Source organism: Pholcus phalangioides, unplaced genomic scaffold (genome assembly GCF_987345545.1).
Source record: "Pholcus phalangioides strain wild (caught in Gottingen) unplaced genomic scaffold, Ppha-v1.0 ptg000017l_1, whole genome shotgun sequence".
NCBI classification, from domain to species: Eukaryota; Metazoa; Arthropoda; class Arachnida; order Araneae; family Pholcidae; genus Pholcus; species Pholcus phalangioides.
In genome coordinates, this window is record NW_028301610.1 from 26264828 (window position 1) to 26285679 (window position 20852).

Below are 20852 nucleotides of genomic sequence, written 5' to 3' on the forward strand. Positions count from 1 at the left end.
TATCAAACTTTTATAGTGTAATACCGGCCTAATTCAAAAAATTCTAACTCTATAATTGAGCCTATGACAATTATCAAACTGAAATTCTAATCTGAATAAAAGTGATTAATTCAGCCAGCTGGAATTAGTGGATTGTAATTCATTACTTTGTTCACTCACCCCTTTTCTGTAAGTTCTCAAGTGTACCGCAAGTATCAATACAAAAATTTCCACATATTTCATTTCTGTAGAAAAACCGATTTCACATCAACATTGTTCTTCTTATAAAGTTTTGAACATAAATATTTAAGTCAAACTTAGTGAAAGTAAGGATTCAATGGTAAATTGGGACTAAACTAGAAATTCTGAAACCGAAACACAGTTTTCAGATGTATTTGCCGTACATTGTGAGGACGCAGGCTGAGGTGTTGGATTTTATTTAGCAGAACGGAAGACCGGGTGGAGTTTTTTACTGTCTAGTCAGTATCATGAATTACAAGTTTTTCCTGGGTTGGAAATATACGTATGACGTGTTTTCATAGAGTGCTCATATTTTTTACTTGATATGTAAATTGGTTTTTGCTTAATATTTTGTGTGTAGGAAATTTAAATTAAAAAAATGGGTCTGTGTAAATGTGATAGAAAAAACGTTACTATACAATTTTGTTACGAACACCGCGTCAATGTTTGCGAGTTTTGCATGGTATCTAATCACTCCAGGGTATGCCAATTTTTTATTTACGTTCTAGTTAATTAAATGGTGAAACTAATTGCGATGCAGTTTCTTTAGGGTGACCATATGTCCCTAATTTCACGTGACTGGATAATTTTCTTTAATATTATATTGCTTCATTTTTCCATAAAAATGTTCATATTGCCAAGTTCTCTTGAGAATACTAATTTTAGTATTGTTACACATTGAAACCTCGCTACAGCGATAGTCGATGCAACTGTAAATCCCTCTACGACGATACTCTATATAATGGTAAATCCCTTGACAACCATGCTCAATATAACGGTAAATCTCTTGATAACCATGCTCTATATAATGGTAAATCCCTTGACAACCATACTCAATATAATGATACTCAGTCTAAAATAAATCAACTAAATCCCTCTACAACAATACTCAATATAATGGTAAATCCCTCTGCAACAATTCTTAATATAAGGGTAAATCACTCTACAAAGATAATGGAACAGCTGGGATGCTGGTCACAACTTTGAATCTGGTGAACTGAAAAAATTGATCGAAAACAGGGTTTTATTTTTTGTCATACATTTATCTTCACTATAGGAAGGCGTTACAAAAGTAGCTTCTCATGCACATGGATCACAGTGAATAGTACGGACCAATTTCAGAGTAGGGAAATGTTTGAACAAGAAGGAAGGAGAGAATACCTTCTACATAGTCTTGCAGCCTGATAATGATAATTTCCAATGACAAAATAAATTTGAATAAACCTTAGCTTCAGAATGCATTAAAAAAATTCAACGGAGAAAAATTTATAACATCTGAAATCCCGATAACTATAGGCGTCAACAATGATAATTGATATGACAGTAAATATACCTCTACAGCGATTATTGATAAAACAGTAAATATCTCTACAAAGATAACTGATATAACGGTACCTTTACAACAATCTCAATAAATTGGTAAATTCTTTAATATCGATACCCAATATCATGGTCCCCCACGTCCTGCAGTAGGGCCCCTAGGCTGGAATCTTTTGCGGGCCCCCCAACCAGACTTTCACGGGCCCTTTTATGATGGATTTATAGCGTTAAAAAACAAAAATAATGAAAATTGTCCCGGGCCCCAGGGCTGGAGCCTTGCCAGCCCACCCCTTGTGGGGGCCATGCCCAATATAATGGTAAATTCTTTAATATCGATACCTAATATAATGGTAAATTCTTTAATATCGATACCCAATATAATGGTAAATTCTTTAATATCGATACCCAATATAATGGTAAATTCTTTAATGTCGATACCCAATATAATGATAAATCTTACAACGATATTCGATATAACAGTAAATCCTTCTGCAATGGTACTTGATAGAATGATCTAAAATTATACTCGATATAACTGTAGATATAACAGTAAATCCCTCTACAAAGATGAATCCTTCTGCAATGGTACTCGATAGAATGATGCTCTAAAATTATACTCGATATAACTGTAAATCGCTCTACAATGGTACTCAATATGACTGTAAATCGCTCTACAACATTATTTTGTACACGGTAAATCCCTCCACAATAATACTCTATATAATGGTAAATCCCTCCACAGCGATATTTTTTCAAATCTTTGAAATTAGAAGACCCTTTGTCTAATGTTGAATTCCTCTTGATATAACAATATCCTTTGCTGCGATATGTAATCCTATATAAATGTTCCGTATATAGTGATACTCAGGGTGTGTAGGGATTTTCGGGTTTTGAGCACTGTTTTCTTCCTGAGAGAGAATAGCAACGTTCGAGACGTTTTTCATTGCTGAAAGCTTCCTTTGCAGGTAATCCTTTGGGTGGGAATGAATCAAGTAGGGGCAAATATTAGTGAGTCTCTGTCAGAGTACCAGAACTTACTATTATCCGCTCGGGAGGGGTGTTCAGATGTAACAGTGATTCCAGTTCTGCTAAGGGATAGTAAGGGTATAGGAGAAGGATCCACCAATTCAATTTAGGCCTTAAGGACATTTGCTCTTCATTGGGGGTCACATTCTTCGAGCTTCCCACATTTACCGCCAGGTGGCTTTGTTGGGATGGGATTCATCTGAATAGGAGGTCGGGAGGTTTACGATAGGTACAGGTCAGGTTTTTTACTCCCAGACCATGTAGACGGGAATGCGGGTTAGTTATTGTTAATAATAACAGTATGGATGGTCATTTACCCACCTCTGACTTGAATGTCTTCTCGATTGACACGAAATCACAGGGCAAATTAAAATGTGTGCTAATAAATGCCAGGAGCTTGGGTAATAAGAAAGATTTTTTAGAAACTATGATAGCTATAGAGGGCCGGGATCTTATAGCCATTACAGAAATTTGGGAAAACAATGGGGATGAATCTTACAAATCTCAAGATACAATACTTTTTCAAGAAAAAATAGATTGGATAATAAAGGGGGGGGGGGGTGGTGGAGTCTTAATATACGTGAAATCATGTTTGAAGGCTAGAGAGTGTTATATGCAGAGAAGTGATATTAAAACGATATGGGTTAAGCTTGAAAACAAAAGGCGTCGTAAACTAATTGTAGGGGTTTATTACAATCCGCAGAATAGGGTACTAAACTATATCACCAAACTTCATGATGAAATTTCCTACATGTGCAATCATAAGATGGTTGTCATATTAGATTTCAATTACCTGGGTATCGATTGGGAGAACTTTTCAGCTAGAGATCAGTATGAAAAATACCTTCTTAAATTTGTGATTGATAATTTTTTACACCAGCATGTGTATCAGAAGTCATGAGGGGTACTACTATTTTGGATTTAGTTTTCACTAGTTCCAAGGATTTGATTGAACATGTTTTGGTGGGGGTGGGTTTTCTTCCAGTGATCACATACCGTCATTAGTTTTTTCTGCAACTTTTCTTCAGGTAAGGTTGATAACAAAAGACTGGTTCATGGATAGCATGCGTAGCCTTTATCTTGAAAAGAAAAGAACATTCAGAGAGTATGAAAGTGGACGAGATGACCTGTCATTGTTTTCTAATGAACGAAGAGTGTTGAAGAAAGCGATAAGGGATAGTAAAAAACAAGTTGAATCTAGGTTGGCAGATAACAGAATCTGACCCAAAATCATTTTTTAAGTGTGTCAATAATAGATGCAAGGGGACAATTGGCCACCTCTCGATAAGAGAGCAATGTAGGCATGTGTAGTGTTTTCAATGACTTTTTCGCATCAGTTTTTAATAGAGATAATGATATTCAATGTACGGGTGTTGCGTGGGGGTGATAAAATCCTCAACAATATTTAAGTGGAAGATGTAGAAGTCCTAAATATTCTAAAAAATGTATGTGCAAGCAGGGCCACAACTAGAAGCTTTGTCACTCGTGACAAGTACGTATTTTGGCGCCCCTTGTAATGTTGGAGAGGTTTGGGAACAAAATTTGCGCCCCTTCTGGTCCAGCGCCCGGGGCACGAGACCCGCCTGCTCCCCCCTAGTTGCAGCTCTGTGTGCAAGCAACGCATCAGGGCCAGATGATATTTATACCAGGGTCCTCGGGGAATGTATTAATGAACTTTTGGAGCCAGTCGTACAGATTTACAGGAGTAGTGTTTTTGAGGGTATCATCCCAAGAGATTTTGCTAATGTTCCGATATTTAAAAAGGGTAGTAGAGAGGCTGTGTCCAATTATCGTCAATTGAGTTTGACGATATCCCTCTCAAATTTTGGAAATTATAATCAAAAGGCAGTTGGTGAAGTGGATAGATGAAAGTAATGTATTGTCGGATAATCAGCACGGGTTCAGTAAGAGGAAGTCATGTGTAACTAACCTCCTTTGCTTCTATGATCATGTGGCTAAGGCTTTGGGTAAGGGCAAAAATGTAGATGTTGTTTACCTTGATTTCTAGAAGGCATTCGGTTGGATCAAATATGGTAAACTCTGGGGCCGTCATTTCAACTTTTTCCGGGGGGGGGGGGGGCAAAGCAAATGTGCTCAATGTATGTATATATTTGTGTATATATATATAACACCATCTTTAGTGTACTTTCAAAAGCCCCCCCCCCCCCCCCCCCCAAATGACAGGCCTGATAAACTCTTGAAGCATTTACATGAGATTGAAATTTGGGGCAACTTGCTGAATTGGATAGAATCATGGTCAAGAGATAGGTTGCAATGAGTTATGGTGAACAGGAAATTCTGTCATTGGATAGGCGTCACAAGTGGAGTCCCGCAAGGAAGTGCTCTTGGCCCATACTTTTTCACTTTTTATCGATAAACTTGATCAGGGTATCGATGGGATTGTTAGCAAATTCGTAGATGACTTGAAGCTAATGGGAGTAGTCAGAAATTGTATTGATCAAAAACACAGTCCATGCCGCTTAACATGATCACATTGCAATTTTTTTATCCTCCAGTGCCTTCATCATCATCGCTGCACTTCGAAAAATGAGAATCGTTGTCCCTTAAGCGAATTCTTTATTCGAGAAAAATGGAAAAAGTCACATGGGGCAAGATCAGGGAAATAAGTTGCTTGTGGAAGTACCAGAATGTGAAGTTGTGATAGGTAATCGGACACCAGGAGGGACTGGTGAGCCTTTAAACGTCTGCATAATTCAGTGAGACGCAAGCAATCAGATCTCTCGAAGATTAAGTTGTGTGTGCATTATCATGATAGAGTGCACACGACCATCATGCTCCATCACGGTAATGCGCACGCAACTTGATCATATCATCCTCATTCACTTCCAATCCCATGGTCTTCCCCACGGCATAATCTCTTCGACAAATAGTGACTTCTGTTTGTAAGCTAACCCCTCACAACCATGTTTAATAATACAATTGGCCCACATTTTTCTCCAATCAGAATTGGGGATCTTCTTGGTGACCCCATATCAGTCTCTATCTTTTTTTAGACAGTACACAATGTGAAAAACTTTTGGAGGATAAGGTTTGTTTTTGCTGAAGATTACCCAAACTCCTACTGTACATGTGTGGTCGAAAGCAAAGAAACATTGGTTCTGTTCTGATCGCATAAACAAAGCTCAGAATTTTTGCTTGTAATGCGAATCATTGCTTGTTTATAGTCAAAATTTGCTTGCATATCGAATCACTCAAAAACTGAAGTTCCACTGTAATTATCTGGTTATCATATCAGTTCAGCAATAAAAATGCATCCTGTTGCCTGCTGTTTTTATTTTTGAAAACTTTATCAAAATCTTGTAAAGAAAACTTTTAGGCCTACTAAAGCAAAAATTGATGTCACATTTATATGGAAAAAAAATTGCCTTATATGCCCGACCCGCTTCTTTTGTGACAATTAAATTCAAGGGCAGGGCCTTCGACAAATCTAAAAAATATTTAGGTCCCAGCCCCCAATTGGGTATGGTATTTTGCTTAAGAAAAACACAGTACCAAATAATGTTTAATGTTTTCTTTTACCATATTAAAAGATGTAGCATAATGAAATGAGAAAACTTTGTGTCACCTTTAGACTCCAATTTAGCAATCACATTTAGAAAATTTTAGGCACCAATTCTAATTTTTTCGTCACTTGGGATTCATCCAGAACCGCTCAAGAATGTTGTTAGGTAACATCATCTTCCAAAAAGAATTTTTAGTTATACTGTTGACATTCATTATAACAAACCCTCGTCCCACAGAAATTATATTGGGAGATCATTATCAAACATTTGAAATAAAATTTGCTTCTTTAGAGAATTCATGTTGTGATGGAATAAAAAATTATATTGTGTTACAACCCTTTCAGACCTGAGCATTCAGTTTTTTGGAATTTTCAAAATGTGTTTTAATGCATTTTTGATAGTCAAAAATGGATTAAAAACAAATTCCAGAAAATCTTTATTTTTTCAAATTTTTTGTGAAATGATTTTCATTTAAATTTTTTAAGCCGAGATAATGCACAATTCATTATCTTGGCTAGTATTCATCTTCACATACAATTTTTTCCAGAATTTTATTATTAAATATTACCTACAGGGTAGTCATAGAATAACTTTGTAGATATGAGTCTGGCAGCCACAGAAGTCTAATTTGAATGAACTTTGAGATATAGGTGTTTTAGTGTATGCACTCAAGGATGTGAAAAAAAACCCTAGCTCTTGCTCAACAAAAAAATTTGAAAAATTCAAATGGCAACACACTTTCATGTATTGCAAAATGATCTGCATATCAAAAAAACATAAATGGTGTTGGAACGGTATTTGTAGCACCATAAATGCAGGCACAGGACACCAACAAAGAAAAGTCTCACCTAGGGGTTGGTGCGCTAGATGTTCGGTCAGGGATTATCGCAGATTTGAAGAAATTCGCCTGACAGAGTCAAGTGGGTGTTGCCATTTGAATTTTGAGAAATTTTTTTGTTATGGCCATAACCGCAAGAGCTAGGGTTTCGTTTCATTTATTTTTCAAATCTTTCAGAGTGCAAACTCTGAAACACCTATATCTTGAATTTCATTCAAATTTGTTGATTTTTTTTGGCTGCCATGGACTCGTACATCGGCAAAGTTATTTTATGAGTCACCCTATAATAAATCAACTTTTCCCAGAGGCACTTTCTCTTGGAAACCATCTTAAAATCCCCTGAAAGTTCAACTTTGAGTACTGCTCTTTGATGAAAGCCACCCAAAGTTCATATTCACCATATTTCTAACTCAAAACTTAAATAATCCTTTCGGTCAGGGCTTAACGCCCTGAGGTCAAAAGAAAAAAAATCTACAGTGAGAAAAAAATAACCCACACATTTGTGACAACAGGGTCTGAAAGGGGTAATGTAAGTATTTGCAGTGAAAGTGCATCGGGTTAGAAACATGAAATTTTAATGATTAGTTGTATGCAGGCACCTATGTACCGAATTCTCTATTGTCAATGGGGAAGGTCAAACACAATTTTGGTAGCCTGAATGGATAAACATTGATTTTGTACATATCTTTGGAAAAAGAGGCAGGGGTGAGCTTAGTTTGGATGTGTGTTGTATTGGATTGAATGGTCTCTAGGTGTTTATATTGCATGAAAGCAACATTAAGTTAACTAAAATAAAAATTATACGTCAGAAGAATAGGAAAAAAAATTTGTAATCTATCGCACCTATTATAATGGAGCTGTCGTTGTAACGCATGGTTGTTATAACAAATGGCAACTATATATATATATTTTTTTCATAAGTATTACATGTCATATTTTATGTAACGCAATAATTATTAACCGTTAATTTTAAATTCAGTTTGATTCATGTTTTGATTTTTCATTCCAGTGTATTGTCCAATCATATTTATTATGGCTTAATGACTGTGAATATGATCCAAACTGCCAGTTATGTAAAAAGGGATTGGAGCAGGGAGAATGTATTAGACTTGTTTGTTTTCGTAAGTATTTTATTATCTGTCTGAAAGTGGAAAATTTTATCAATTTTCTTTCTGCAACCAATAATTATATTTATAGCACTTTTGATACTTTGTAGACATAGCCTGAAATGGTTGGGAAATTTCTGAAAAAAAAAATACAAATAAATTGTCAATTAACAATAGTGAAACAGTATTAGATTCATGAAAAGTCCAAGAAGAGATCAGATCTATAATCAGGGATTGACAAATCCTAGGTGCCAGGTTTCCATGGTCCCCAAAGCAGAATGTTTTGCATTGTTCTGCAATGAGCCCTCGGCTGACTGGAAATGTTCTGCAGTAAAAGTTCCTTGTTTTTTTACATAATAGTGTTTTCTTAAAATTCTTCCAGATTGTTCTGCAGTAGAATTGGTTGTTCTGTGATGTACGTCGCAGATTTCAGCATATTCTGCTTTGGTGTCCATGGTAACTAAAAATGTTGGTAATGGTGCACAGGGCTTGACAAATCCCAGGTGCCAGGTCATCACAGCAACTAAAAAATTAACATTAGCACCTAATTTTTTATGTATGATAACTAAATTGAACTCTGAGGACAGCAAGAAACTATGTCCTTTTTTTTTTACACATGTTTTTTATTTAGTTTGGAAAATAGAAAAACTTTGAAGAAAGTACATTTTTCTAAGAAGAAAGGGTCAATCACCGGGCGTTACCAGCCTGTCACTTGGGTTCAGCCCCCTCTCGATGGGTTATCATACATGCCGATTACCCATTGTCACATACGGGGGGAAGCACTTTAGAATCACGTGACCTCTGGTCTTTTTGAAGAGATTTTATGAAAATAAACAGCCTTTTTTTAAGAGGTTTTGTGTTCGACCCTGAGCCATTAATAGGGTTAAGACAAAGAAAGTCCTGTTAACTTTTCATCAACGAATAAAAAAATAGTTTAGGTTCCAGCCTAATTTATTTAAGAGCATTTTTTTTTCTGAGAAAAAACTGCAAATATACAATATTTTCCCCTCTTACTTTTTATATACTTGGCATGTGTACTAACACAGAAATGAGTTAATTTTACGAAATTCAATATTTCCTTTCATTTTTTTAAACAAATTTTTGTGCTATATTAGTTTCTTAATTTTTTATTCTCCTAGATGTTTTCCATTGGGACTGCCTGAATAAATATGCCAATGAGTTATTCCCACATACTGCTCCAGCTGGCTATACATGTCCTATTTGTAAAGAATGTATATTTCCACCATCTAATCTGGTATCGCCTGTTGCAGAAGCTTTGAGAAACAAGTTGCTTGGTATCAATTGGGCAAGATGTGGTCTTGCATTTCCAATAGTAAGGCAGTTTTTTTAAAAAAATCAGCAAACTTTGATATTTTGCAGGGATGTGCTTGTGGAGGAAAGAAGTTTTGTTTTCCATTGAATCTCAAAAAATGATGCGACTATTTAACATCAAAAACAATTCCCATTTATATTTTAAATTTGTTTTATTATTTAAACACTTCAATATAAAGCTAATTCATGCTGTACTTATACCTTTATGTACTTATAATGTGCAACGATCCAGTTCAAAAAGGCAACTCTGAAAATTGCAGTTTCGAGTTATGCACGTCATTAAAATGTTGAAAAATACCTCAACATCTTTTAAAACAGCAACTCTGCTTTTATTCTCCCTACTGTAATTAAATCTGAGTTGATTCTCGTTCAGCTCCATACAAAGTGAATCTTTAAAATGCAGGTATCTCAAAACATACAATTTTGAGTTGTTGCTTTTTTGAACTGGGCAATAGAGTAGAAACCTGTTATACTGTTTCTCTATATACCGTGGAATCAGATGTAATATGGGCATCAAGTTATGTTTTTTTTCAAGAATTAAGAAAATTTTTTGTTTTATAAACTGCACTCACACATTTTTGGTCAAGCAGGATTTCTCATATGTTTAAGAGTAGCCAGTCATCATCATCTGGTTTGTCTGTTTAACTTGTATATTACGGCTTATCAAATTATTTTGTATAAAACGAAAGATCATTCATTAGAATTTTTTTAATGGAATACAAAAATACAGTCCAGTAATCATTTGAAATGGGTGAATTTGTTTTTAAATATGTAAATAACTTTATTTATTACAGATCGAGGAAAATGCAGCAGAACCTGTAAAAAATAATTCAGAGGCATCCCCAAGAAAGTCAGCATTGTTACAGAATTCTAGCCATAATAGTGGAATGCCTAGCTCGGGCAATCTTTATGGAGCAAAACAAGTGCATTCTCATACAGCCGACATGATGAGAGCAGCCAGGCCAGAAACATATGGAGCTTCTTTTTCTTCAGGCATGAGTTTTCTGGCTCTTTACTGTATTCAAGTATGAAAGAAAAACGTTTTTTTTTTGGATTAAAATTTCAATTGCTGAAAGAAAAAAAAAATCAAGTCAATTGCTTTTAATACCCTGAAGTTGGTATGAAATATTTTTAATTTCATCATCTGCCTGTATTTGTTTTTGCTGCATTTATTAGCTGTATCATCTTGTTTTTTTACATAAAATAATTACTGAAATCACTCTAATCTAACACTTCTCTTTTCTATGCTACAAAAATTGGAATTTTGTCAAAGATACTAATGCACACCTATGTCATAGCTGCCAGGTCTCCTGTATTTCTAGTCTATCTCCCAAACTCCTGAAAAATTTTTATTTCAACCATGGTTGTAAAAAATCCCTAATTTTTGGGGAAAAAATTATTCCTAAAGAATTTACCTGGAAAATAGACCATTGCTTCAGTTTTTAATCCCAGAAATGATGTCACAAGCACGATGTAAATTGTAACCATTGGGTCAAATCACAAAAATTTGTTATTTTAGGGAGGAAAGACAAAGTTTGTCAAACAGCCAGCATCAATCGGGCCTTTCGACATCCAAAATTGGCGAGATGAATTTTATCTGCTTTAACCATGTGTCCCATTTTTGGGTTTGATAGCAATTTTTTTTTTTGGCATAATTTTATTTGAGAGTAGTAATGACAGGTAATTTAACCTAGTAAATGGCGACTTGGTGTTAATCACAGCGATGGCTAGCATGATGTTACGTTTTTGCAAAGAGAAAAGTCCCTACAATTTTACTTTTATTAATGAGAAACCCTTACATTGTCTGCAAAAAAACCCTTTTATGTTTATTTTTTGTACGGAATTTGGATCTGCGCAAAAACCTAATTCTCATTCTCTAAAGTTGACAGCTATGGTATGTAATCATATTTGATTTTTTGAGAGAAAGTATGCGTTCCATTTGAGTTGATACTGTGTTTTAGTAACTTGAGTACAAGCCATGGAGAGTATTGGTAGTTAATGTTATCCTAAAGTTTACTGCACATTAATTCAAAACCATTTTTTAATGTTAACCCTTTACTAACACTATTTTTGGGCCTACAATTTTGATTCAGTACTTTAAAAATTTATAGCTCATGCAATGGTTCTTGTTGGCATGTGATCAGAGGGCAAACAATGTGTTGCAGCTATCAAGTACAATCATTCCTCAGCTAAAAAACGAATATAATTCGTTCTGGAATCATGTTCGTTGGCCAAAACAAGTTCCCATAGGTTTCTATAGGATAATTATTTAATTTGTTCCATGTACAGCCCAAAATTTGAAGATAAGTTTAGAGACCTTGTTGGAGACCTTTTTCTTTTAAACTGTGCACAGCCCGGTCTAAGGTGCCTAGAGAGGCGGAATGACTCATCCTTTTCTCCAACCAGTTTTGTGTTCAAAGTGACATTTCATCGTAAAAAAAAATGGTATAGGAACAGTGATTGGCTACAGCAAAATACTGCCATCACACTTCGTTCAAAGTTAGGGGATAAGTCAACCTCTAAGGTTTCAAGAAGCCCTTACCTGTTCGGGTTCATAGATGCGCTTTTACATGATGTGGTCAACTCATTTCAGTGTTTTATACTTATGCAGATGGATAAAATAATCTAGAAAGTTCATCCCATTCAGTATCATGCTAAGAGTCTCACCCTGAAAGAATGTGTGCATTTAAAATATCTAAGTATATGAATTTTCTTTTTAATGCACTTTTCTTAATCATTCATTCTACATAAAATGACAAAGCTTTCTGCAAGAGAAATAAAGATGTACCTGGAAAGTGATTCTGATGTGAATTTAAATTAGAATCATGAAAATCATCTAATTCAGGCTTGAAAGACAGTAATTCTGGCAATGATTGTGCGAAAATTCAGCTCATGACATGACTATGTTATGTGAGCGCATACATCCGTGTTAAAATGTTTGTTAGCAGAATCCCTATTGGTAGAAATATCACAAAAAAAAAATGTTAGATGAAAAATTCGTAATCTCAGGCACTCGTTAGCTGAGGTATCACTGTATCTTTTTCCTTTAATATCTCTTTATCTCAGTTTCGGCTACTCTAATACTATATAATTTCATTTTATTAAAGCTTCTCAAATGATTGTTACAACCTTTTCATGATTACTGGTTATCCCAAACTTTTTTTTCCTAAATCATTCATAATGGAAAAAGAAAGCTATTTTATAAGTCAATAGCTAATACAGTTATCTAACTGAAGATAATTTTAATCAATTCTCATTAATTTTCTTATAAGCTGACTGAAGAAAAACAAAAAAAAATGGTGGGCTGTTGTTAAGCATGTTCAGAGACTAATTCCTGGCAACTTATTTCAGAGTATTAAGGGTTAAGAAAATTCACATTAGAAAACTTTTTTTTTTTGTTTCAGGAAGCTTTGCTGCTCCTAGAAAAACATATGATTCATCATTTGATGGCCTTCCTAAACACATCGGTACTGATCATGATGAAGATAAATACAAAAGGCGCTCAGCATTTGAATGGTTTGGTAGGTGGTTCCAGTAAGTATTTGAACTTTTAATGTATTAAGCTTTTCTTTTAGACAGTAATGAGTGATTGTTGGAGAATTTTGTAATACAGATTTGTATGAATTGCATATCAAGTGCAACGTTCCAGTGCACTCCTGGAATTCAAACTCTACCTAAATTATTTATTTACTTATTTATTGGACAAAATAATAAAACTCCACAAAAAGTAATATTACGATGACACAGACACTGTGACCCTAAGGGTTTGATATTGGGGGGTGTCCCCCCCCCCCCCACTATGACTTCTGACCCACTGGGGGAAACACCCCAGTGGGTCAGATTATGCAGACAACAACAAGGAAATAAACAAAAGTATTTTTCCCACCTCAAGATCTTTAGCCTAATATTGGAATCATTATTAATAAATAATGATTAAAACAAATTTTAGTATAAACACAATTCTCAGTAACAAAATTTAATTAAAATTAACATCTTAAAGTCATCGAAAGATTATCACAGAGCTCTGTCTGACACAAGTAACAATAAAATATTCAATTTGATCTCGCCAAAGGAAGTTCAAGCACAAATGATTGTCACTTTTCCAGTAATCTACCAAATGTAGGCAGTTCATATACGCTGCTGGCCACCGTAAATGCAACACCCTGAAGGAAGCATGCAAATAATATGAAATTTACAACATGCATTAGCGGAGGTGAGATATGCAAATGATTAGAATTTCAGCGCAGACGCACATCACGCGCGCCTGTGGCGCCACTTCAAAGCGCTATTTAAGGCTTGGAGATTTCGACGATTTGAAGTACCGCAATTGTGTTTTTCTTGTGGTTTTTTCAAAAAAGCAATCAATTATGCCTCGTAGAAAACAGCGATCATCTTTTGATCAAGTATCCGAGTTCGACAGAGGAAGGATAGTGGCCTACCGAGATTGTGGATTATCTGTCAGGGAAATCGGTAGTCGTGTTGGACGAAACCAAACAACTGTAATGCGGATATGTGATCGTTGAATGCAAGAGGGTACGACGGACCGACATGTTCGATCGCATCCACCTCAGTGCACCACTTCACGTGATGACAGGCGTATTGTGCATATGGCAGTGATGGATCGCTCAGCCACATCACGAACCATAGCACAGCACATTCAGTCTGTACCGCATCATCCAGTGTCTGCGCGTACCATTCGACGCCGTTTACAGCAGAGTGGTCTGTCCGCAAGACGTCCATTGCTTCGTCTACCCTTGACGCAGAACCACAGACGTCTCCGCCGCCAATGGTGCGATGAAAGAAGGCTGTGGACGGCACAATGGAATGAAATTGTCTTTACTGACGAGTCACGCTTCTGTCTGCAACACCACGATGGTCGGATTCGAGTCTGGAGACACCGTGGAGAGAGGATGCTGAACAGCTGCGTTATGCACCGCCACACTGGTCCTGCACCGGGTATTATGGTATGGGGCGGTATTGGATATCACTCTCGCACTCCTCTAGTACGCATTGCCGGTACTTTAAAAAGCCAGCGCTACATCTCCGAGGTGTTGGAGCCAGTTGTCCTTACTTACCTTCAGGGCTTGCCCACAGCCATATTTCAACAGGATAATGCACGACCACACGTGGCACGCATTGTCCAAAGGTTCTTCGTCAATCGCCAGATTGAATTGCTTCCCTGGCTAGCTCACTCTCCGGATCTTTCGCCGATAGAAAACATGTGGTCCATGGTTGCTCAACGATTGACCCAGATTACATCCCCAGCTGCCACACCAGATCAACTTTGGCAACGCGTGGAAGCTGTTTGGTCTGCTGTACCCCAAGAACACATCCAAAGTCTCTTTGAATCAATGCCGAGGCGTGTGGCAGCGGTGATCTCCAACAATGGCGGCTACTCTGGCTACTGATTTTGGCAGGAACCACACTTCACAGAAGTCTATAAATTTAATCATTTGATGCTTGGTCAACATGTTATCTACAAAATAAATATTGTTGCGATATCTCTTGTCTTTCTTGGTGTTGCAATTTGGGTGGCCAGCAGTGTATAAGGAAGTACACGAGCCTTTTCAGTTATACACCAAAGGTTGGAAGATTGAATCTCAAAAATTCCAAACAACTCATATTTACTGTACATCAGACAGATGTAACATTGCATTACCAGCACCAATGAAGCAAGTATGCATCACCCAGTAGTAGTGATGTAGCCAGCAGAGGAGGTACACTGTTCTCAGTTCAACCAAGTTTTAGCAAAGACATTTTCACGAAGGTCAGCGATGAAGAAATTGTTTCATCTCAGAGAAATTTCAACGCCTTCCAATCACTAAACTGGAACAAATTCATATTAACATTAAAAAATTTCACATTTCAAGCTGGGCCGAAAACTATGAAAGGTTCCAAAGCACAGATTAATCCTTTTGCAGTCCAGAGATGTAATAGGTACTGGGTTGGTACAGTTCATACTTTATAGCCGCCGCCCCCCACAATCAGGAATTATTCTGGTTGCTAACTTTTGTGTTTCTTGGATAGCTTATAAGTTTTGCTAAAAGTCCAAATTCACAGGGGCTTTCCTGTAATCATAAAGGGCCCCTATAGCAATTAAGTGCAGTTTTTTACTGATGTCGAGTAAACCTCAACATCGGACCACAGAGTTAATGAATAATTTAAATCATAACAGTTGAAGTGGGAAGGTGAAGTGAAAGTGCTTTCCACCAAAGCTGTATTTATTTGAAAATGTACAAAGTGTATATATTAAAGCTTGATCGAATTACTGAGACCAACTGACTCGGATCAATAACTATTTCAACATTGTAAAACTGAAGAAATTATCAGAAATATATGATTGAAATTTACATAACACTTCAGCACTTGAAATATTTCAGAATTCAACTAAATCTAAATGGCAACATTTAAAACATTATGGGATGACTTGGTCACCCAACATGTTCTTTAGGCCTATTTTATAGTGAATATATAAATAAAAATTTGTTTTACCATGTGGACATCTATAAGTTACCACCGGGGGGACAAAAGGTAAACTAATTTTACTTTCAAAATGTATAATCACCATTCATAACTGTATGATTTCAATAAAAATATAATCACATTGCAAAAATGATGATCTTATAGGACATTTTCTCCAGCGATTCTACCTGTTTTGTTACACGAGGTAAAGTACAATGTGACAAAAGAAAAATTCCCGAACTTCAATACTTTTTTGATTGAAATAAAGAAATACTCAAGTGCTTGGAATTATTTCTCACCCAAACAATGCCATGGAAGCTTATCCATTGGATATTGGTTATTCATTTTACTATTTCATTTATAATTTCTAATATAAAATGAATTTTTCTCATTTAACAGGTCTTTGCAACTGTTTATTTCCAATTAAAATTAGTTTCTAACTCTTTTCTTTGCTGATAATATTTCATAATACCTTGTCAATTTTTTTTCTTGCATTTGCTTTCTTGCTAAGTTGTGCAGCGGGGCAAACTAATTTTTTTAGCAATTACCAACTAGTGTATTTTACAGTAGTGTTGTATTGTTTTGTAGAAGTTTTAAAATTTGCTTGTTTTTTAATTGTGTTTTTGACCAAAAATTTATTATTTCAGCTCAAAGACCTATCTAAGTGGAACTCGCAGAAGAGATCCAAATATATTCTATAAGAAATGGGTTGTTCTGGGAATTTTAGCTTTCATAGCTCTTTGTACCGTTGTGATTCTGTTTTTGAGAATGGGACGTGCAAGTGCCGATACCGATCCATTGTTAGATCCTCACCTTAATCCAAACATCAGAGTTCAAGACAGTGTGGATGACTTGGCAAATGATGGAGCCCTTGATGCAAATGCAGTTGGTAGAAATTTGAACAATGATATTGAACACATTCGACCTAGATAGTAATACTCATAGATAATAGATAAATTATTTAAATTTTTCCATCTGGTTATCATGAGATTGACCATGGTAAAGAATCAAGTTTTTTAGTCTAAATGAATTGTGGCGAAATCCAAACTTGAAACTTTTTTTATGACGAAAACATTTTGTTTTAAATACTGTTTTTCCTTTGATGACAATAAGAATTTTTTTTGTATGAAAGAAATGACACAATTTGTTTTATATTATGCAAAATCAAAATTGTGTATCAAGAAACAGCATGTTCAGATCAGATATTTGAGATGGTTTACATAATCTTGCATTGTGAAAAATTTAAGTGATGAACTGAATGCTTGTGTTTTTTTTTAATTATTTTTGTTAAGTTTGTTCTCTCACGACTAAATTTCTGAACCTCTTATTTGAATAACTTTAATGTTCGGAATATTGGACTTGTTGCTGATCAACATCTTTCTCACCTTTTTCATTTATTCCTAGCATTATTGCCAAGAGCTTTGTCTGAAAGTGTGCTTGGTCTTTTTTTTACAAAAATTTATATCATGCATTCTGAATTTCTTGATTGAATATGCAGTGTAGAGAGAGAATAATATACTACAAGATTTGTGCAAAATGGTATACAGTGAAACTCCTATTCAACGATAATCTTGTGTATAACTACATCAGTCTTTCGTCCGGGAGATTCCCCCATAGCAATAATGTTAATTCAATTCCATCCATATCGATAAATCCCTAACAATGATAATTTTCTCTGGTCCTCTTAAAAATTTTTATACAAGTTTTTCCACTGTATATGAAAATATAATTTAATTTTGCAACATATTATTTCATATCTTCCATAATATCAAAATATATTTAATTGTTTGCTTTATTTTTTTTAGCACCATAATACATTATTGGTCATTGAAAATTATGAGAGATAACACGTTTAAATAAAAGGTTTTGATAAAAGGTTATGCCGAGACATTTCTTGCTGCTTTCATTCAACTAAGAGATGTGCTTTAATTTTTAAATAATAAATCATTATACATAAAATTTTTATATAATATGGCCTATATTATACAGACCAAAAGACAATATTATTATAAAGCAGAAGTTAAGCAGCATCCAAACTTGATCAGTGTTATTTTGTGACTTTTCATTCATATTGTATGTTGCAAGACCCTCAAGCACGATTCCAGCAAGTGGGAGTAATCATCTCCTTTCTCTATTCCTGTCTTCCAAGACCCTATAAGCAAAAAATAATGGTTCTATCCCATAAAAATACTAGATGCCTCATCACAGTATGATCTTTTCTTTCCTCACATGGCATGAATTGCCCTGGATTTGTGCCTTGGGTCCCAGATTATGGCCCTCGCATAGTGGGGATGCTGAAAGGGCTCCAGCTCAGGATAAATCCAGGTATTTGCTTTTGTGACAAATTCACTGTTGATGGACCTGTGAAAAGTCCTGAACTAGGGTGCCAAGCTGTAAGATGTACTCTGATTATCATACCCCTGATGTTTTCCTATTCTTGATATATCACTAAGTTCACTCAAATTTTTACTCTCAAAAAATATTGTTGTAGAAAGATGCATAGTAAGAAATTTTGTATCAAGTATAGTTTGTTAGATTAATGAGAAAATCTAAAGAGATTTGAAAAAAAATCATTGTAGAGAGATTTATCGTTGTGAGGTTTTTCACTGTATATATCTGCATGCTGGAGGTAAAGGGCACCATGTCATAAAAGGAAAATTTTACTGGAGCTGTTTAAAGATTATTTTAGTATGTCTTTTTAAGGAGGTCGCTTGTTTTATGAAGTAAATATCTCTTATTTATTGAAATAAGGACTTGGTGTCCTATATTTATGTATAGTGTAAGAACTGCATATTAATAGCATTATTCTAATATTGACGAATGTGAATGTAGTGCCCTTTTCGTCTGGCATACAGATAGCGATCTCTCACTTACACGTCGTGCAAGGGAATGAAGAAAAAAGATGCATGCGTATAAGTGAATATCATTATCATGCCACATCTTTGACGGGGAGTGCAGAAAATCATGATATAACTGAGAGAAACGTATAAGTGAGAGATCACCATATATATACAGGGTGTCTTGTAAGTGTTAGCACGTCCTTCATCTCATCAACCATCCATGGTAGCGGTATGATTACCATTTAAAAATTGCTCAACAAGCATTAAAAAATTACCCTGTATCAGTTTTGAGAGTGAAAATAGTGTCGCAAAATAAAAAATCCAAATTTTTATACGGTCCCCCTGTGCTCTAACTTCCAGTTAGAAAGTTGTTGCCCTGTATCTCCTGAGGCCAACAGAAAAAGTTCCATGTTTCTAAGTGCAATATTCACAGGGATATTTGAATTCAAAAAGTGGAGGAAATGTGGGAAACTGTGTCAGAGATGTGGAAAAACCGTTTTACCCGCATTTAATGCTGTTCCCAAATTTTTTCCATTTTTTAAATTTGAATACCACTGAATATTGCACTTAGGAAAAAACATGGAATTTTTTTCTGTTGGCCTCAAGTGATACAGGGCAATAACGCTCTAACTGGAAGTTAGAGCACAGAGGGACCAAATAAAAAAGATTTTTTTATTTTCTGGTACTGTATTTTCACTCTTAAAACTGGTACAGGGTAATTTTTGAATGCCTGTTGAGCATTTCTTAAACTGGAATCGTACCTCTATGACAGAAGGTTGATGAGATAAAGGCTGTGCTAGCACTTACAGGGGACTCTGTGTATACGGGGGTATAGGTAAGAGCATGTGGCATTTTACTGGTGAATCATTGATCCTAGAAACATACTTTCAATTAGAAAAAGTATTCAAATAGTTTGTAGTACTCAGACATATCATTCATGTTGCAAAGCAGTATATAGTTATGAAAATAAAGAAATTAACTTTTCATACCATTCCCTTATACCCAAAAACCCAATTAAAAAGTTGTTGCTCTTTCTCTCCTGATACCAATTAAGAAAATTCCATGTTTCTAACAAGGAAAAGGTCTGAAGGTGCGATCCTCAAGAAATTTAAGTACATTTATCACACAAAAACATGAAAACAAAAATTAGTGGCATAATGCAATTATTAAAGCTGCAAAAAAATTATTTAAAATGACAACAGTTGGCTAGTCATCTCGTGCTTCTTGGTACGATATCTATAAAAAAACTTTTCCCCCAGCTTTTTTTTTTCCCTAGAGACTAGTTTATCTTTTTTTCCCTCTTTGTCTGTGCTGTATCTAATCTTGTGGTGTTAAAAGTGATGTCACTCTTTGACTTTAGGGTTGCAGGATTTTTAAATTCATTCTTGGCCTCTATTGCCATTCAAAATATTAATATTTGAATTTTTTTGAGTGACCCATAATAATTCCGCTTGATATTTTTTTTTTGAGGATGACACTTTCGGATCTTCCCCTTGTAAGTGCAATATTTACTGAGATATTCAAATTCAAAAAATAGAGGAAAGTTGGGGAAAAACAGCATTAAATGCAGGTAAAATGGTTTTCCAGCATTTAATGCTGTTTTTTCCCAACTTTTGTCCATTTTTTGAATTTAAATATCAGTGAATTGCACTTAGAAAAGTTGAATTTGTTTCGTTCGCATCAGGAGAGAGAGTTTCGCAACTTTTTGAGTTTTTAGGCACACAGGGATGATATAAAAATTTAATTTTTTTTATATTGGAAGGTATGTCTCTAGGATCAATGATTCATTAGTGAAATGCCATACACCCTGTTACCTATGCACCCTGTATATATATGAACATTTTTTAAGAAAACAGTTTCCGTAATTTATTCATCCTTTCCACATACAGTATAACCTGTCACTTTGAACACCTCTATATCCTGGACACTTCCCTATATTGAACAGTTTTGAATGGAACCACTATAATCTTGTATCAAAGCATGTCCACTATACTCAATATTTTGGACAGGTGCAGCTCATTGTTTGCTGATTATTTGCTTAAATAGTGAATACTTGACAGTGTATATGAAGTTGTTGAAGGGTAAGGTTCCCCCACATCTCGCATCTCAAGCAGATTTAAAAAACAGATTTATTGAAACAACTTCATTATTAATCTACAAAATAGGGTGTAACGGCCAGATTATG

General features: G+C 35.3%; 1 protein-coding gene across 1 annotated transcript; it reads left to right on the forward strand.

Annotated features, from left to right (window-relative positions):
* Positions 1–463: 463 nt before the first annotated feature.
* LOC149072614 (zinc finger protein-like 1 homolog) lies at positions 464–19794 on the forward strand. Its single transcript, XM_089247055.1, has 6 exons — positions 464–700; positions 7937–8048; positions 9173–9366; positions 10160–10358; positions 12770–12899; positions 16475–19794. Exons 1-6 carry the CDS (start codon positions 599–601, stop codon positions 16758–16760), a joined length of 1023 nt encoding a protein of 340 aa, XP_089103181.1. The 5' UTR covers positions 464–598; the 3' UTR covers positions 16761–19794.
* The last annotated feature ends 1058 nt before the right edge of the window (positions 19795–20852 follow it).

Excerpts from the sequence above, each read along its gene's own strand:
- LOC149072614 (XM_089247055.1), top strand. The coding sequence starts at position 599 with ATGGGTCTGTGTAAATGTGATAGAAAAAACGTTACTATACAATTTTGT. Across the intron at positions 8,049-9,172 it reads TATTAGACTTGTTTGTTTTC|ATGTTTTCCATTGGGACTGC; the intron begins GTAAGTATTTTA and ends TTATTCTCCTAG. Across the intron at positions 9,367-10,159 it reads GTGGTCTTGCATTTCCAATA|ATCGAGGAAAATGCAGCAGA; the intron begins GTAAGGCAGTTT and ends TATTTATTACAG.